Source organism: Scardinius erythrophthalmus, assembly GCF_964197995.2.
Source record: "Scardinius erythrophthalmus genome assembly, chromosome: 7".
NCBI lineage: Eukaryota > Metazoa > Chordata > Actinopteri > Cypriniformes > Leuciscidae > Scardinius > Scardinius erythrophthalmus.
In genome coordinates, this window is record NC_138227.1 from 19,869,134 (window position 1) to 19,890,198 (window position 21,065).

Below are 21,065 nucleotides of genomic sequence, written 5' to 3' on the forward strand. Positions count from 1 at the left end.
TATTTCATTTTTTGTTTTTGGCACCAAAAATAAATAAATTGTGTTTTAATATGGCCATTTTGCAGCCTCTAACTCAGTGGTTCTTAAAATGTGTGGTGCGGATGCTGCAGGGGGGGCGCGGGAGATCAGCAGAAAAAAAAAACTACTATTAATTATTATTCTCTCTTACTGTTATATGAAATAATGACATTACAAAAGTGAAATGCCATTTTTTTAAAGGTTTAAAGGGGTGCGACGAAAAAAGTTTGACAACCACTGCTATAACTGAACCCTACAATTAAACCTGCTGTGCAGTTTTATAGTTAATATAATTAAAAAGTGAATTATGTTATTATTAAAACTTTGTTGTGTCATTTAAATGTTTGTAGCATATACAATTTGAACCTTTAATATTATAGTAATGTACCAACTGGGGCACCCAGTATAGTTTACAGCATTAGTTAGAAAATTTGTCATGCACTGTAACCAATATATACTCATTGAATCAAAATCGGAATTGAATTAAATCACAAGCTTGTGAATCGAAATCGAATCGTAAAATGTGTATACCCAGCCCTGAATGCTTTATCTAGCTCAGCACTGTTTTGAATATTGTCAAGTCAAGTCAAGTCACCTTTATTTATATAGCGCTTTTTACAATACAGATTGTATCATATTGTGACAAAATAAGGTATTATAAAAGAGGAAATGTTGTGAATTAAAAAATGAATAGGCTAGTTTATCCAAAAAATAAAATGTCTTGTACTTATATGAAACAACATACGTTTACCTTCTGATGTTCATTTAGGTTTATTTCATGTTATAGCCAGTAGGAAGAGATGATTGTTCAAGTGCCGCTTGAACTGAGGCGCTACAGTGATCTGTCAGTAACCTGCTCTGTCTTGTCTGTCGATGCGTTGTCAGTGTCCTCTTTGTTCTGCAATGTATTTTTCATGGCGTGAGAACATGTGTGCCTTGAGAGCGCCATAGCTTGTAGGACGTAGCAACACTAACTAAGCAAGGGCGGATCTTTGCAAAGGGTCGATAAGACGATTAATCATTCTAATAATTGTTAGATTAATCCAGTGGTTCTCAAAGTGTGGGGCGCGCCCCCCAGGAGGGGCGCAAGGTTACTGCAGGGGGGGCGCGGGAGATCAGCGAAAAATAAATAAATAAAAATACAGCCGTTAAGTTACTACGGCATTCAAGTGCGTGAAAGCGGTAGTGAAAGCGCTCTTCTTTTATAAAGCGGCAACGAACGGCAATGAATCGTTCTTCTTCAGACCGTTGGAACAAGCCCAACATAGAAGTTGCTCGCCAAAGAAAAAAAACCTCTTCAGCGGACCGAATCACGAGCTGCTATTGTGAACGCGGCACTCCGCTGCTGTGCGCGCTCTGGTGAGAAAACCAACCAGAAGCTGAGCTCGTGAGGCACTCTCCAAAGCTGCTATATATTAACTTTTAATTATAAATTAAAATTTTAAGTTCTGGTTTATTATTCTCTCTTACTGTTGATTCAATGACATGACAAATTAAAACTATTCCTGTTTTTCATTGCACGTTTTTATTTTATTTTGTAATTTTTTATTTTTTAAGGAGAAATACAGAAAGCAGGCCTTCAATAATTTCCTAAATCAGAGACACTTGTAAGTTTATCATTGCACGTTTTTCATTGTAAAAAAACTTTCTGCTTTTATATATATACATATATATTTATTATTAAATTTTTTTGGGAGGGGGGGCTCAGATTTTTTTAAAGGTTTAAAGGGGGGCGTGACCAAAAAAGTTTGAGAACCACTGGATTAATCAATTATCAAAATAAGCTGTTGCAGCCCTAATTTATTTGATTAAAAACTGCTTTCAACATTAATAATAAGAAATGTTTTTGAGCACCAAATCAGCATATTAGAATGAATACTGAAGGTTCATGTGACACTGAAGACTGGAGTAATGGCTGCTGAAATAGGAATAAATTACATTTTAAAATAGAAAACAGTTTTTTTTTTATATATTTCACATCATTACTGTTTTACTGTATTTTTGATGCAGCCTTGGTGAGCATTAAAAACTTCAACATTTAACAAAAAAATCGTAATTATTCTAAGCTTCTGACGCACGTATGCACGTATACAAGTTTGTTATGTGCTACATAATGACCTTTAATACATTTTATAGTAAGATTTGGTTATGTATAAATGTGTGCAACCAAGTGTTTGGGGTTTCTGATGATAATAAATCAAGATGATTTCAGAATTAGCCGCTTTCAAATTATTAAAAAATATAAAATAAATTAAATATACATTTTAAATAAATAAAATATATAATCTTAAAAGTTATGTCAATAAATAAATAAATAAAAACATAATAAAATAATTTTTTGGAAATGTATTCCAATGTATTCTCTACACAGACAACAAAATAGATCTCTTTGAGAGTCAACTAAATGTTTGGGCAACATACTTTGTCTCCATGGCCTAAGTGCTCATTCTTGACTTCCGCCAGGGTCTTCCAGTTTGTGTTTCCACCACCACCAGGTCCTCTCAATTCAGTCATCGACTGTCCATCCAAAGCATGTCCTTCCTTATCATACCTGTTAAAAAATAAAAATAAAAATAGCTTTTAATGCTGTCAATTAGGGCTGCACGATTATGACAAAAATCATAATTGTCGATTATTCCCTTGAAATTGTAATTGTGATTATTAATTACGATTATCACAATTCACATTTAATGATGTTTTGAATAGTTTGGCCATGGGACCCACATTTGGCCATGGGACCCACATTTCCCCATGGTCATCAAGCTGCGACCCACTTTTTTAGGAATTATATAGGCCCATTATAATACATTTGTTTACAAAAAAATTGTTGACACACACAAGCACTGTCCCCCTTTACTTAACATAATAAAATATAAGAATATGACTAATACAGATAAATAAACAGTATAAGCCTACGAGGTTAAGCTATTAAATAGCAGTCCCAAACTAATTTTTGTTAATACAATCTTGGTATGAGCCACCACAGTCATATAAAAATATAGAAATAAGTGGCACTTTGGGGTTATGGAAACAACAGTTAGGCTACCATGGTGATACACAATACTTACAAGAACTGTTAAAGAAACATGGAAACTGCTCCTGACAAATAGAATGAACATCATACCTGCATGCAAAACACATGACGTACCAATAACCTGATTTATTGGTATTTTACTTTTATTTCGTTACTTACTAATTTACGACGTTGCATGCTCGTATTTCTTTTGTGCTTTAGTGAAGTGATACAGCGCGCACCGGCGCATTTGCGCGTGCAATTAAAGAGTGCACGCTACGAGCACAGTATAACGATGACGGGACATGAAATTTAGTTTTTCTGAGGTGAGATTTTTTTTCGTAACAAGTTATGAAAATAACAATAGAATAATGACACTGACATATAGCCTGACACCATCTCATCTGACCGCAGATACTGAATCTGGACAACGTGTTTTTTTTTTTCTAATTTAAAACGTAACGACGTTGCATGCTTGTTTATTTTGTGCATTATATAGTGAAGCGATATACAGCGCGCTCCGCCGCATTTGCGCGTGCAATTGAATAGTGCGCGCTACTGCAGTATAGTGGCTGAGAAGACAGGAAAGTCCATTTTTCTGAGGTGAAAGACTTTTTATTTCAGTGTACACTTACGTCTCTGGTAGTTCCTATTGTGCTGCGTTCTCTGAAGGAGTCGTATTCGCCTCTCACAACGTAACATGCTCTAAACACACAACGGAGAATATTGCAAGCGGCTTTTTTTTGTGTAATCGCTGCTTTGAACGATTACGTAATCGTGGCATCTGTAATCGTAATCAGAAATTCGATTAATTGTGCAGCCCTACTGTCAATCATCAAAAAAATAAATCAGTCAGACATCTGTTCGTCTCTACATACAAGGCAATACCTCATCTGTTCAGGCAGATAAGTAGCTGATATCTTAACTAGATCTACAGAGACTGAAAGAGGCATTGACTAGCTAGGGAGATACAAGCAAAAAACAGCAGCTGTGGATGCTGAGGTGCTGGGGGCTACTTGTGAAACGAATCAAGTGTAGGAATGGTTCAGGGAGATGGGGTCAGGGCTGAAATGGTGAAATCAGAAACCCATTTTCACTGACGCTCCAGAGTGGCTGGAAAGGAAGAGAGAGGAAAAAAAAACAAAGCTCTCTCAGGATGAAGCCGTGTGTCTGAGGAATCGATATAGCATTATAATCTAGAGACCGTAGGACTGGGTACCAGAGGGGTAGGACGGGGTGGATCGGTAAATACAAGGGTTCAGGGCTTGTTCTGGGATGCACAACTAATTGAAAATATCCACATTAATAGACAAGCGTGTGGCCCTGGATGAATGGGCTGTGTATTTTTTCCAACTGAAAAATGGCCTTAATTCTAATGGGTCTCTAACCTACGCTTTCAGCTTCTTTGTTATATCGCCACACTAGCGAAATTCCCAAAAATAATTCCCTTAAATATAGCGCTAGTTGTGCGTTGCAAAAAGGACCAGCCTACTTATGATTAAAAAAAAAAAAATTGTCCCCACCATTTCCTGCACAATTCAATGAATAGCAGATATTCAGAAAACTCAGGCCTGTTGTCAAGTGTATTCATACAGTGTGAAAAGTGATACTATGCTGGAATAAAGAAAAACTAATTGCCAGTCATAAAAATAAACAATACAGCAAAATAGAACAAATGCTTCACATAGACAAGACCTGATGGTGTGTGGTAATTGGCTGACTGAGTTCAAATGTATGTATGACGGGCAGTGCCATCGAGGAAGGCAGAATGAACACCAGAGGAGCAAATTGGAAATGGCATGTGCTTTAGAGCAGTGGAGTGACAGGCTGGCACTCAGTGCAGCGTGTCTGAACTGAGCCGAGCAGACAACAAGAGGAAAGCAGCGAGATTGAGCACTGAACGGAGTGTCACATGTCAGAGGACATGAAATACTTGTGACTGGAATAGTAAGAGGAAAAAAAATAAATACAGTTTTTTTTAAATAAAATAATAATAATATTAATAATAAGCATGCATCTCATGTGGGGGGGGGGGGGGGGGGAACAAATAAAAAATGGTTATTCTTTAGAATAAAACTTTACTTTAGCTTTCATTGTAATAATTTCCAATTATAATTCCAGAATATTAAGAATATTAGGAGAAATAAATCCTGCATCGACTCAGTCTTACATGTATTTTGTAGCTTATAGAAACAAACAAATTTAAAGCATAAGCACTGACACCGCAAGGCAAATTATGGTTTTGCATGAATTATCTAGGATGTGTGACATACGGCCTTCAAAACTACGAAATTCGAACACTTTGGGGTATTATTATTTTTGTACCACCTACAATATTAAGTTTAAAGTAAAGTTTCCAATGTGTATATTTGCTATCAGTGTATATTTTACAAACTATAAATGCTTTTTTCTAGTTACTTATCTGTATTTAAATGTCAAAAACAAAAAAATGAACATTACATGGTTGAAAACACTGAACAGTTGTGATATATAACGAGACTTGAGCGTGTCCGTCTCTGGCTCAGCCAAAGCGTGAACCCCTTCGGTCGGAATGGGCACGACACCTCTGCATGAGACAATTTTGTTTTCCTTCAATTGAGTCAAACCTGACATTACAATCCAAAGCCATAATTTCAATTGAACATTAGTGACGTTTTAAATAAGATAACAGTAAAAAAAAAAAAAAACTAAAAAAAAACTTGATTCTCACACAAAGACTTCAGAAGAGAATATTAACACTAGGGCTGTCACTTTTGTGAAAAAATCCTGTTCGATTTTTGAGACATAAGTGTTCATTGAATCGATTGTAAAATCGAAAATTGAAAAATAAAACGCCATATATGGGCAAATCCACGGACAACTAACAGGCATTAGGACGAACGTAAAGAGGGCGCGCCGCGCCTGACGTGCACAAGTCAGCAATATTTCTTATGATTTATTGGTGTGAAGTTTCGCGCACAATGACTAGTGCAACATTCTCGAAAAACAATAAGCAGAGTGGACTGCCATAGCAGCATATATGAAAAACATTACTTCATTCTTCAACATGGCTGTGTTTACGATTAGAAATGTCAAACAAATTTCGCCTACGTAGGCGATTGTAGACCGTAGCCCGAATCTGTATCTGAATGCATGAGACTGTCTGAATACCGGGAAAATTCACAGTTTTGTAGTAAAAAGAGACACATTATGCAGAAGGATCATTGCTGTTATGTGTGTTTGTCAGAGCCTGCAGTTGCAAATGACGCGCGTTCGCTGCGGGCATAACATGACGAGCTGGACGCGCTCCGAGAAAAGACCGTTAAAATCGATTCCCTATTTTCGTTTTCGAAACTTGCGTTGGTTGGTCCGATCGATTGTGCAATCGATTTTCGAACATAAAGTGACAGCCCTAATTAACACACTAGACATATGGACTGCTTTCATGGAGCTTGGCAGTATAAATCCTCTACTGCTGTATGGAAAAGCATAAACATTCTGCCTCAGATCTCCTTTTGTGTTTCACAGAAGAAAACAACACTAGGTTGGAACAACATGGGGGTGAGTAAACGATAACGTTTTCATTTTATGGTAAACTATTCCTTTGACCTGGAAACAGCACGGCAGCCAACGTTCTCTTAAAGCTTATTGTACAGTACAATAGCGTTCCCCAGGGAGAACTTTGGTCATGACAATGAGCCAAGTGGGCAAAACCCAAAATTCCTTTAAGCAAAACGGACTCACTGAGACTCATGACCCTCGCTTAATATTTCACATCGAGTTTGATGGAGATATCTAGCGCAGTGTTTCCCAACCTTTTTTCAGTCAAGGCACCCTTTGAAAAAAAAAAAAAAAAAAAAAAAAAAAAAATGTGTGGCACCCTACACTAGTGTTGTCACGATACTACTTTGATACTATACCTTGACATGTATAAATTTTCAATACCACAGGGAAGAACTGCCGTATAGGCCTACTGTCATATAGATATTTTTAATATCAAATTTTTTTGTCCATCCATTTAAAGTCTAGGAAATCATTAATTTCTTCTGAAGAGATCACTTTACATGATAACATTTAATTAAGGCTTTTAATCATATATAAATATTGCTCAATTACCATAAAGAAGAATGTGATTATATAAATGTAACGCTAGCCAAAGGATGACAGAAAAAAACGGATGCTTTAATTGGGTTAAATATTAACGCGTTAAAGGGATAGTTCACTTTGAAATAAATTTTTGATATGTTTTAGATTACCTCAAGGGCATCCAAGATGTAGGTGTCTTTGTTTCCGCAGTAGTTTCAATTTAGATATTTTTAGGTCAAACCGTTCTTGTCTGTCAGTCGTATAATGCAGGTCTATGGTCACTGGCTCAAAACACAAGCACAGAGTCCAAATTAAAACAATTCCCCATCGTCCAAATGAAACAATTCCCCATCATAAGTACACATTGATGGCCTAAGACACGAAACGAGCGGTTTGTGTGAGAAAACGAACAGTATTTATATCGTTGTTATCTCTTGAAAACAGCACACGTCCAAATGATCTGACGGCGCGGGCGGGTATAGATATATACATAGATGTCGGCTACGGTTTCGTTCCAATGAACTGCAGTAGCGAAGGCGACATCTAGTGTATACATCTATACCCGCCCGCGCCGTCAGATCATTTGGACGTGTGCTGTTTTCAAGAGAAAACAACGATATAAATACTGTTCGTTTTCTCACACAAACCGCTCGTTTCGTGTCTTAGGCCATCAATGTGTACTTATGATGGGGAATTTTCATTTGGACGATGGGGAATTGTTTTAATTTGGACTCTGTGCTTGTGTTTTGAGCCAGTGACCATAGACCTGCATTATACGACTGACAGACAAGAACGGTTTGACCTAAAAATATCTAAATTGAAACTACTGCGGAAACAAAGACACCTACATCTTGGATGCCCTTGAGGTAAGCTAAAACATATCAAAAATTAATTTCAAAGTGAACTATCCCTTTAAACTGAAAAACATTAAATCGCACGCGTTACCGTTGACAGCATCATGGACATGACCGATGTGTTTATGTGAATACGCGGCAAGACGGACGTGTGTATTTGACCGTAAGCGCAACAATGAAAAATAGGCAGCTTTATGTGGACGCACTGGGAATGAGGCACGGGAATAAAAATAAATAAATCACGTGCAAGCGCAACCTCCACAATTCAACGCCGAAAACTTATGATTTGCATTTTTATTATAAATTTGTGCGCATTATTTGTTGTTATTAGAGACTTCTGATGATCCGAGATTGATGGTAAAATTTTTTTACACATTTTAGCAATTTTTAAATGTTTGATGGAGTTTACACGGCACCCCTGCTCTCGCCAGAAGGCACCCCAGGGTGCCGCGGCACCCCGGTTGGGAAACGCTGATCTAGTGTAGGTACAGCAAGTGCAAGCACAGACAGACTTCCTGGCTGTGCGTTGCTTTATTCCACATGCTGGTTTGAAGGCTCTGACAGGTGGGGTGGAGGCAGGAGAGGTTTCACTGCCTCTGAGAAGACTGTCGAAAATGAGCCAGTCAGAGTAATTGGCAACCTATGAGTAAGAGTGCATCAGTGAACGAGAAAGAATGATAATGAACAGGGCGAGAGTGACAGGGTGAGGAACGACGGGAGGCATGACCGATGGTGGAGTGTGAAGTCCACTCTGCAGGAAGAGCAGCTCTGACGCCATCTATTGGACAAAAGAATGCTTGCATCATATGCTGAGATATCCATTACTAGCAGCATTAAGGGTTAGTTTATATGCTTATGGAAGCTTTGACCAAATGTGTAAACTGACTGCTAGACTAAAACCAACCGAGGCAAGCAGTAGTGACCAACATGGGTTTTTCCCAATTACCGATATCTAAAGAACTGGGTCCAATGTGTATATTAAGACAGACACCATTTTAACTATGAAGTTCCATGTATTTTTCTGCCATTACCGATGACAAAGAGCAATTGCTTGACAATGAAATATTTTAGAGCTGAGCAAAAAAATAAAAATATATATTGACTAAAGTAATGACTATGACTTTCCCAGGCTCGGAAACCACAAATGTAAAATTTCTTGATATATTTGGGGCTGTCTAGAAGTGAATTACACAAAACTGATATTTATTTACTAAAAACCATATTTACACACATGTGTGTAAACAAAACCATGTGTCTCAACAGACATTCGATCATTAATGGATTTTTAACATGAAATAAAAATCACAGAAGTAGACAGGGACATGCATTAAACTACATATTCCTTCAATTTCTACACTATAACTTTTGAAGAAATAAAAAACATTGTCTTGAGTGTCAAATTACACAATGACAGAAATTCTGACAGTAAAGCAACACAGCGACGACAACTCCCCCTACACTGAGCTCCAGAGCGTGAGAACGAAGGATCCTCAATCAATGTGATTAATTGGATTGACTTTAAAATGGCAGGCAACATCTGAGTGCCCCAACATGTTCAACTCCACGAGGAACAGACTTCAAGGGTAAATCCCACTGGGACTCTTAACAGATCAAAGATGGACACGTCATTTAGAATCAAAATGAAAGTGTTAGTAACACATTTCACTTAAAGGTGTGATGCATTTCCAAGTAAAACAGGAGACGCAACTGAATAAAATTCAAGAGGAAAAGAAAAAAAGAACAAAGAAAACCAAGGATGTGTGACAGATGGTTGGAGGGGAGGGGCTAAAAAACAAAAGTACTTGGTGATGCTCAGTCACAGGAAATAAAAAAATTCAAAGCAAAGTATTAAACACTTTCCTTTGGACTACCGTTCACAATAAGACTGGGAATGTGTATAAGGAAAACAGAATTTGGATCATAAGCTGAACAATTACAGAAGCATTAACAGTAAATACTGTAAAAGACATATTTAAGTACAGTAATAGTTTGGTTATCCAGCAAGTGACCTTAACAGATGAATATTATTTATGGACTTAAAAACAACAACAGTCTTTATCTTCTTAGCGCATTATTTTAACCACTGGTAGCAGTAAAATGGATCGTTACAACAGCTGCAAATTAAAGTTACAACTTCGAGAGGTCTCAGAAGTAGAGAACTGGCACAGTGTATCAAGTGGCTGAATGAGACCTTGTACGGCAGAACTCAACACCTACAGGTTCAAAACACCACTTACTGCAGCTCTGCTAATTGAAGGACATCTATTGATTCCACGGTGGCCCGCTGGACCTTCAGAAATTTGGCCAAGAGGCGGTGCACTGCACATTGGCCCATGATTTGAAAGCTCATTATCACTGGCTTTCCAAGTGAGAAGAGGACAGACGTGAGCCTGGAGACTAAGCGGTTGAACTTACCTACGACTGAATCAGCAAAATTTAAGTTCTGAAACGTCGCTGACAGAGCCTTTTTAGTCCTACAAACAATGCAAGGAAATACACAGTCCAAGTCCTACGCAATGCCATGCAGAGGAACCAGATGCTTTGAGCTGACACTCCAAAACTGTAAGGAAAGCTGCTCTACCTCACCCTGTGTTCAGTCACATTCCACTACACACATTATGTAAATTAAGCCTTCAGATCCCCCCCAAAATAATTACCCTCTCAAAATGGTAGAATGGTAGACTAGAGGCTGGCGAAACAAGTTTTAATCGCTTGTCAAAAAGTCCAAAAATGGATGGTAGAAAAAGTGAATTTCAATTCTGCATTCCCTCTTATGCACCACTTTCATCTTATTTCCCTTCAAGGCAGGGGGTCTGTGTTACTGGTAGGTAAATAAATGGAGGACACAGAGAGAAATTGATTGAAACCTGCAGGGAAAATGAAGAGAGACACTCGTGGACAGCTTCAGCCAGGTGGGCTGTTAGGTGGCGAGTATGGATCATAAACACAGGTGGGAAGCAATTAGTCAGTGTGGCCCTATAAAAAAAAAAAAAAAAAAACAGGGATAGGTGAGGTTCGAGGCTGAGTAATACTTCATAGGTAGCATACCAGGGCTCCAGACTGCGACCAAATCTCGATCACGTGACAATACTACATAGCGCTGGGTGATCTACTGAGAGGCATTTAAATTCAGCATAGATAAAGAATTCTCTGTTACAGACCAGACATCAGATCAAACAGCGCTGATGTGGAAACCAGGAGAAACATTAAACCATGAACGAACAAGTTATAGAAAGCTTTTCAATCCACAAATCACTAGGAATGGGTATCATTAAGGTGCTCTTAACAATACTGCTTATTGATCTGGGCCCGGTTTCCCAAAGCGTTCTTATCTCTAAGTAGTTCTTAACCTATTCCTTAACCTCTCTCTTAACCTTATGGCACGATTCCCGAAACATTCGTTCGCTAAGTATATCTTCTGTAAGTCACACTTTCGTAAGGTTGGTCTGGACCACTCTTAGCTTTAGCTTATCACTGTTGCAGGTCTATATGAATATAATTCTGAAGTTTTAATACACCCAGACAGTATTAAATTAGGCTAATTCAAGTGTTTTCATGCAAAGAATAAAATTGTCATTACACTGATTGTTTTTAGATTTTTAATTATATTATTATACAATATTATTAATTTAATTAAAACGCTCTTTTAAAGGCCAGTGAAAGCATAGGCTACTGTCAGTTAAGTCCTATTCGGACGCTAATATTGTTTCTCATGGGCTCGTCCGGTATTTTAAACATTTACAGGGGTAAGTCGGTGATTTTAGTGCCGTCCGAATCCATAATCTCAGTGTTTTTCTCACCCAACCCGCGTAAAAATCCCTGGCCAAATTAGTACCTTCTGTTTTTTGTCAAACAGGTCGTGTGGTAATTTAATTGCCGTCTGAATCCACATCTCTGAGTTTACAAGAGATTCAAAATTCACGGTTTAAATCCTTTTTGATCACTGCCGAGCACCGTACGCAAGATGTAAACTTTTATTACTGAAATGCTGGAAAGTATTTACAAGAACAATATTTCATCGCAGCTCCACCTCAGCGAACAAAAATGGGAAAGAGAAGGCACGTAAATTTTTGAAAAGGTTATTGTGGCAGCAATATATGTTACAATTTTAAAATATGTAGGCTAGGCTATTATAGGCTATTATAGTTTGGATTATTTTTTATAATATCCAATAATCATAATAAATTGCAATTTCAACTATTTCTGAAGTGCTTCATTTATAAAGATCACCGCTTTCTCACATAAACAGCCCCTGCACGAGAGAATAATTGATTCTCGAGCCATCGATATCAAACAATTCAGCACCATCGCCACGGACAGCGCCGGGTAACGTCGCACGTAAGAAGGTTATCTTAAGCAGCTTCCTAAGGTTTGGTTCGGGGAACAAACTTAGGAACATAAACAACTTTGGTAAGATATATCTTTCGAGCTTTCTTAGCGCGCTAAGAGTGAGCGTTATCGGGAAACCGGGCCCAGGTACTTTAACAGTATTCTTATCGGTTCAATTTGTTATATTTTTTTATATACAAATAAAAACAAAAAACTAATTAAGAACATAATGTAAAATATCTATAGCAAAAGAAACCGCATTGTTTGAAAAAAACAAATCCAAAACATATATTTGTAATATATATATATATATCGACCAGTACAGGCATTTTTTGTGTTTTATATGCATAAGATAAGATACAATACAATAAGAACAAAAAAACAAAAACAAAGTACAAACAAATGGTCAAATAAATACAATAAATATACAATAAAACAAAGATACAGATGAAATGCAGTGCTTTAATTTCAGAAAAGGTCTACTAACATTACTGTTCATGTAAGTAATATGGCCTACAAAAGAAATTTAATAAAGTAATAAATGTTAAATAACACTGCATAATTCTCACTGTATAAATGGATATATTAATGCTTATTAAAGCTTACGTTATTCATTCAAGAACTGAGTAATTTCTCTTTGTTTAATTCACAATCACATTAATGGCGCAATCGTCAGTGGGTTTATTATGGCGCTTTTCCACTGCATTGTACGGCTCGCTTCGGTTTGCTTCAAATGGTATGACCTCTGTTGAGGTTCCAAGTGTACCATACAGATACTAAAATGTGGCGTGAAAACACTACAGATCATTGATTGGTCAGAGAGAATTGTCACTACCAGTGTAATTAGATTTGCAACACGAGACACCAAACCCGCTAGATTTAAACAATCAGCAACAGCCACCACAGTATTTTTTGTTCCCACAATTTTTATTAAATGACTTAAATGATGAAAAAAGAAATCGCGTTCCTCTCGTTTGTAGCCGAGGAGCCGATCCAGCGAGAGCTGGATATTGCGACCAGGAATGAAAAAGTTTTTCAGCAACTTCAACGAGCAGTCTACAATCCCACCCACAAACCGAGCCAAAGCGAGCTGAGCCGAATCATACCACGCAGTGGAAAAGCAAAGCGTAAAGTAAGCCAAAAGTATAATGTGCTTGTCTATATTGCAGTCCATTTTGGAGCGCACACACACAAAGCCTTAAAGTTGGAAACCGCATCTCTTGCGCAGTTATTGTGCTTTTATAAGCTCTTTTTATTGTCAAACACGTCCCGTAATTTAGCAACCGTAGAGACTGCATTTTATAGGAATCACCGATTGTGCGAATTCTGATGTAAAGTTTGGGTTTTAGAGAGAAATGACAGCGCACCGCCGTGAAGGGAAGGAAGTTGTGCTAGACGGAACACAGCTAGTTTTTAATAGTTTTATCTTTTTTATAATCATTGGAACCCAAAATCAAAAATAAAATTAGATTAATATCAAAGCACTAAAGTGTGACCAGACTAAACTTTTGTTAAAGTCATCACATACAAATGGTTTATCGCATATAGAAACAGCTGGCCATACCGATCCTGCTGTCTTTCCCTAAAAATCAACATTCACTATGGATTTAATGTAGTAAGGCTCTAAATATTATCCCATTTTAATGTTATTTTTATTGTGATGATTTGTAAAACTAAAAAAGTTTAAAGATGTAGGAAAACTAACACCATGGCCATCAAGTACTTTAAAAAAAAAGACATGAAATTACCACTATAACCAGTAGATGGAGCACTTATTGTCTTTTCCATATAGGGAGTGGAAATGGCCAAGTAGGAAATGTCAGTCTCATGAAAAACAAAAGCTTTTTCAAATTGCGAATGACTTAGACAGAAAGCAAGAGCGTTTCTTTTATAAATCACTGAAGCTGTCAGTGATTCCGAATGGTACATTTAATAAGAGTATAATTTTTTTTGCACTTTACTGTAGTTAATAAAAACTTTCTTATCTGCATCTCAATTTAAGCTCTGTGTTTTGCAGTCAAATTTCCAGTAAACAAACATGTAATATTTTTAGTGACTGCACTTATTAATGCAAAACATTAGTAATGAGCCCTGCATACAGACCACTTAAATGGATAGCTCACCCAAAATTGTTCATTTTCATTTACTCACCCTCATTTTGTTTCAAAAAACCTGTACGATTTAATTCTATTTTGATGAACGTTAAGGTTAAAACAACACTGAATTACTATTTGCAGGTAATAAATTATTATATACAAATAGTTAAAATTAACTACCTAGTCAAAATATTACACTTCTACCTAGTTTATATTTAAAAGTGGAGCTGTAAAAAAAGATGATCCCAGTTCATCTGCTGAATTCACATAAAAACTACAAAAAAGGGAAAAGCACATTATTACATGGATTTCAATATTTAGATGACAATTTATGTTTGCCACTGAAAGTGCACAATGATTATGGCTTACTCAAATCATCACAATCTGGTGATTATGTAATAACTGTGACAGGTCTATTCAAGATATTTTAAGATGCATAATTATAAATTTGGCAGCCCCAACACAAACCTAAATTGGCACGAGAAAGCAGAAGAAAACATACGAATAATTGAGTCATAACAGTTTTTTAATTCCTTCAATAACCAATAAGAATCCATGATTAGGGCAGCCATGTGCTCCAAAAACACAGGAAGCCATCATATACTCATTGCTGCTTCCTTGTATGCACGTATTTATAACATCATCTCTCAACAAGGCATTCGGCGCAGTCGTTTCCCCATCTTCCTTGTTTCACATCCCCAGAGCAGAAATAAACATTCCTGTTCTCAAAGGACCCGAGTCACACGAGTTCACCAAGGAAATTGAACATCTTGGCAGGGGATTAGCCATAATTTGCATTCCTATATCAGCCTGAATGCAAAGCCCACCAGAGTGCCGCTGATAGAGCTAATCTTGATATCAAAGGCATGAGCATGCTCACCCTCTCTGAGTTCTGGAGTGTGCATTTTAGTGTCTGCTCTATGCTCGTCCCAATTCTCACAAGTGGAGAAATAAAAACAGGGACGGACGGCATCAGAACGCATCTGTTTCATCTAGGACAGACACTTAACAACAGATGCAGCGTATATTCTGTATTGTATGATTTGAGAGAAACCGAGGGAAAAAAATAATATCATCACTCACCAGCCCCGTAGTTTGTATGCCTCAGGAATATCGGGGTTGATCATGACTGTGCTGCTGTAGAGAGTTGAGAGAGAACGCCCACCAAAGTCAGATAATCTCGCCCCCTTAATGGCCAAGATTGGCTGCCCACTGCCATCAAATGTCTCTGCCTGCAGAGTGAGGAAAGAAAAGGCGAATAGTGAAGTACTGAAAAATTGTGGTTTTATGCAATTTGGTCTTTCATGGCAAATCCTGATGAGATGAGAATAGCTGAAATGTTCGAGAACCTCATCTGGTACAAAATCACAGTGTTTAAGGCTGAATATCACTGTTTGCATGAGAATTACAGTCAGCTACCATTACACTACCGTTCAAATGTCTGCGGTCCATACTCTTTTTAAAGAAATTAATACTTTTATTCAGCAAGGATGAATTAAATTGATCAATGGTTTCAGTAAAGACATTTATAATGTTACAAAATATTTATTTTTACTTGAAATAAATGCTGATGTTTTGAACTTACTACTCAAATCACAAAAATATATCACAGTTTCCAAAAAAACATTTTTATCAGCATTGATAAAATAAAATAAATAATTGTTTTTGGGCACCAAATTGGTGCATATTTATAACATATTATAGCATATTATAATGATTTCTGAAGGAGCATGTGACACTGAAAACTGCTGAAAATTTAGCTTTGCAATCACAGGAATAAATAACATTGAAAATAGAAAACATCTGAACTGTGCTCACATTTCACAACATTACTTTTTTTTTTTTTTTACTGTTTTTGATCAAATGCAGCTTTGGTGAACAAGAGATTTCTTTCAAAAACGACCCCAAACTTTTCTGCAGTAGTGTACATCATTCAGGCAATGCAATCTGTCATCCATATACATACATATGGTAGAGCTTGGCAATTAATCTAGCGTTTAAAAATGAAACATTAAAAATCTATTGTAAAATACAGTTTTACACTTTTACACAAGTATTCTGACAGAGTCGTATGAAACTTTATGGTCCAAAAAACAAAAGGTAATGACAAAAATAATATCGATTACAAAATTCTAATTTATATTGAGAATATTTGACATTTTACTGTACTATAAGGCACTGAATAATAATGTAAAATTATTAAAGATTAATTAATTAATTAATTACGTACATCATTGCCCCACATGGTAAGCTGGATGACTCTGCCGGACATGTCCATCAATTGGATGTTTCTCTTGGAAACCTCACGACTGTTCTTGGTCGTGATGCGCATCACATCTTCTGTGTTTTTACATACTCCGATCACATCTGTAAACACATGCGCCACACAGGTTTACAACACCGCTACTCCCACAAATTTACCAACAGCAAATAGGTATGGGATGACTATAACACTCATCCAGAATGTAATTCCACAACACCCGTCAATGCTCCATTGCAGCGCGCCATCTTAATCCTCTCATATCAGACGCCGTTATGAATCATTTAGCTGCCATTAGGAGCGTTTCACAAATCACTGCCAGCACCTGACTCAAATCTCGGATAAGAAATATGCCTGCCGCACCTCAACATGCTCAGACTGCTATTACCATAATTAGAGGCATGCTTATTGACTCTTCAGTCTACCAGAGACAGCATCTTTCTCCTCCGGTTCTGCTAGAACCCGACAGGGACACAAAGTCAATCTGCGCCACAGGCCATTACTGTCATAAGCATTATTAATATTGCGTTCATCATCAACGTTATAATTACCACAACCTCCTGGGCCTCAACACATTTGTTACGCAGAGCCATGCTACTGTCTCCACAGCGGTTAATTATTAAAATGCTGGTTATTGATGATGCCAATCGGACAGGCCAGGGGGAGATTCTCACCTACGATGGTGTCTTTCTCCCGGGACTCCAGGTCAGCAATGGAAACAAACTCACACTGCACCATGGGGACATCATGGCTGTCCTCACAAGGGATGATGCTTGTCTCTCCGTTGAGAGTCATCTCATAGTCATTCTTAAGTGAAGAAAACTGTTTGTTAGCGATCTTCAGGGTGCCTTTGGAGATGTAGTAGACCTGAGGACAACAAGAGAGAAACAATCTGGTCACGTGATCAACAGCTGTTGCTACCTTACATTACTTAGCCCTACATTATTTGATAACAGCAAACAATTGAGAAGGAAGTAGGCCTCACTTTTCCCTGCTCGATGAGCGAGTAGAATTTATCCACCTCGTTATTAAACCCAGTTGCTCTGATCTCCCCCTATAATAAACAAAGCGAGATGTCATTGCAAATTAATACTCTTACAAGTTTCTGATCTGCTGATAAATGCTTACGCTTTCATCCACTAGCTCCATGGAGAAAAGCTTCCCGTCGCCCCTGGAGTTACTCCATGTGCGGATGGCACTCTTGTTGGTGACTCGAGCTCTAACAGTCCACCTAAAGAAAACACACTCTTATCATCCATGCACAACACAATGTGATATGCAAAGGTCGATCGGACTGGAAAGAGGGAAGTTCAGGAGTGTGGATGTGAAATTTAGACTGACTTTGACTGGTATGGATTGAGACTGGCAATAGGCACAACTTTAGAGCTCCCTCCAGGAGTGTTGGGGGCAGCCATGGGCTTTTTCCCGAAGCTCTGAGCGGGAGGTCTGTTCATTGAACCTAATGAGCGAAGAGGAGAAAACAACAGATCACCACAAAGAACTTAAACAGAGTCACAAAGATATTCAAGATAAAAGAGACACCAATTTTGCATTTATGACATGTTGTCGTGAAAAACACCTCTAAAACAATCTTCGGTGACAATCTTTTAAGTGTGAATTAAAACGGCTGTTTAACACAGCTTGAAAATCCTCAATGAAGTTAAAAATCTCAGCAAGAAGATTAAACACTGTGCTGAAAATACATGAAATTAAGAAGCCTTCAAAAGCTTAAAAAAAGGGTATATACACGGTAAAGGGAATGAAATAATGACTTTCTATTAGAGATGCAACAATACTAAATTTCTCAGCCGATACTGACAGTTTGATTTTCTCAAGGAGAAAAAAAAAATCTCTCCTAACTAATGTTGTAGTGTAAACTATACAGGGAACCCTCTCACTTGAAACATTACTTTATAAGAGGTTAAAATTAACAACAGAACCCAAACTGTTATATTCTGCTAACTGCTTTAATCATTTATTTTCAGATATAATCATACTCAAATAAAAACCAAAATGTTTGTATACAACTCAGTTGCACATGTAGTTTTTATAAACACTTGTCTTAATGACAATTTCAAAACAAACATACATATTTAACATGCATAATTAGCAGTAAATAAGCTCCTCTATAGTGCTTTTTATAGCTAACTGAACATTGGAAAACTTTCCTGCGGTAAATGCAACATCAAGCGACATTGTTCACAAGCTGTTTTATTGAGATCTTTCCACAGTTGAAACACAGATTGAAGAATTACATGATACAGATTTTGGTAAGTTATACTGTATCTTTTAATATACCTTCTGATGTTCAAACATATTTTTTTGTGTTTAATTTGTATTAAAGGGGAAGAAATATTTGGTGTAAGGAAAAAACTTGGCAACCCTGGCTTGAACTACAGGTGATTCAAAGGTTTAATATGGCATCTACTTTACTTTTTTTTTTTTTTTTTTTTATTAACAGTTTGTTTGTCAGTTCACCTTAGAAAGCCGTTGGTCAGTGTTTATTTTCAAATCATTTATCATAGTGAATTTTAAGACATCACTACATGCACTGCACTGTGTACAGCTATGTGTATCTTGAAAATGTGTCAGCTTTCAACTAAAATATTTTTGTTATTTTAGTAACTATATGGCTATAATCTATAATAATTTAGCAATTCAGAACTTCATAACACAGCAGTCAGCTAATGCATTACAGCTCAGTAGCATTGTATGTTAATGTAAACATTTGAGGGTTTTTAAACAACCACCTACACTAAATAAATTAAATATATATTAGTGTTCATTTCTTTACCATCACTTCCATTCTTAGACTGTAATGGACGTACAGTTGGAGCTGGAGCTGGAGCTGTACTCTGTGGTGCCTTTGACTGACCTACAAAAAAAAAAAAAACATGAAACATTTGATCAAATTAAATCCCTCTTGACAAGGTGACAGACATGCATCAATGCTCAAATGAAACTGTTTACCAGACATCCCACCCTGCAAAAATTTAAGGGAGATATATACAGACCAAAATTAAATGTATAAAATAGTCTCAAACATCCATTTCATTACAAACATACTTGTTTATTTTAGCACTTCTGTCAGTGAAACAACACACTACAGACACTACACTAATGGGAACATAAATAATCAAATAAAAGTTAACTATTACATTAAAAAACATTTGTTTTTTATTTCCCCACAAAGATAACTGCGTCGTCAATCATATATAGCACTCTGTGCTTTGAGAAGGATGTGGGACATGAGCAGGACAGAAATCATCTTGTCTAATATCTTCATGTCTTTGGAACCAGATATTCTAAAGCAAATGACACTTGCTGTAAAAGGTCTGAAAAGAAAATGTCATTTTCCGCATGTGCAAGACATTTAGGCTATATTCGATGCAGCACTGTCAGAGAAAGCAAAACCAAATCAGCATCGTATAAAATGCGCTATACAAATAAACTTGAGCTTGTTATCAAGTCTAACAAGCACAATCAGTGCTATATAGATTTTACATCCAAGAAAAAGGGAATCTGTCCAACAGCCTTTTTCTACAGTAAAGGATGTGAATATAGTAATTAAATGTAAATGAAAGGAAGAAACTGTTATAATCCACCGCGGAAATGGGAGATTTGAGAGTGAGGATTTGAGAAAAGAAACAAGAGATTTCATGTTCAGTGGATTAACTAATGAGTTAAATAAATTTGTGGAAAATCAGGTGACCAGATTGCAAAACAGTACAAAGCCGACAAATGGCTTAAATTTAGGGGCTCATGTACCTCTCTCACTAAGCACAAATCCAGATGTTTACATGGTTGGGATGTAACATTTAATTTCATGAAGTAAAAGAGCATTTAAAATAAAAAATAAAACATTTTGGCTTTCTACCACCATGGTGGGGCAGTTGTGAAGTTAACCGGTATAGCCCTAGTCACAGGAGACGCAAATGAAATGCATGATAATATACCAGGTGTAAACGGTAATGCTTCTTGACTGACCACCTGTGATTAGATTACTGAAAAAGCACATTAATACCAGGTTGAAACCACCTCACTCAATTTCTGGGATATTGTACATAATTTGAGAGCATCAGGGAGCTGCTATCAATTTGCGGGACTCCAGGATGTCTGCTTTATATGAGCAAAAAAAGAAAAGTAGTTTCCATTCAATTTGACATGGGTCAAATGTACTCTCTCACCCTCTACATAAGGAGTTGGGTCTCCAATTTTTCCTGGCATCTGGTCGGCAGACTTGAGTATTTCCATGTCCAGTATAACCACCACACGTCTGTGTAGAATAAACACAATAGATCAATAATATGCATGAATGAAAATATACCACTGTGTCAAATGTTTGAGGTTAGTACGATTTTTTGATAGAAATTAATACTTTTAGTCAGCAAGAATGCATTAAATTTCCCAAAGGTATTCATAATGCTACA

The 21,065-nt window shown here is 37.0% G+C and overlaps 1 protein-coding gene across 1 annotated transcript in view; it reads right to left on the reverse strand.

Annotated features, from left to right (window-relative positions):
* rpa1 (replication protein A1) overlaps positions 1–21,065 on the reverse strand; it is a 48,974-nt gene that overhangs the window by 25,705 nt on the left and 2,204 nt on the right. The window contains exons 5-13 of the mRNA XM_081371185.1: positions 20,823–20,911; positions 19,430–19,510; positions 17,977–18,094; positions 17,764–17,866; positions 17,621–17,689; positions 17,310–17,502; positions 16,606–16,742; positions 15,459–15,607; positions 2,440–2,569 (exon numbers count right to left, since the gene is read on the reverse strand). Coding sequence (XP_081227311.1) covers positions 2,440–2,569; positions 15,459–15,607; positions 16,606–16,742; positions 17,310–17,502; positions 17,621–17,689; positions 17,764–17,866; positions 17,977–18,094; positions 19,430–19,510; positions 20,823–20,911 — 1,069 coding nt within the window. The remainder of the gene's footprint in view (positions 1–2,439; positions 2,570–15,458; positions 15,608–16,605; positions 16,743–17,309; positions 17,503–17,620; positions 17,690–17,763; positions 17,867–17,976; positions 18,095–19,429; positions 19,511–20,822; positions 20,912–21,065) is intronic.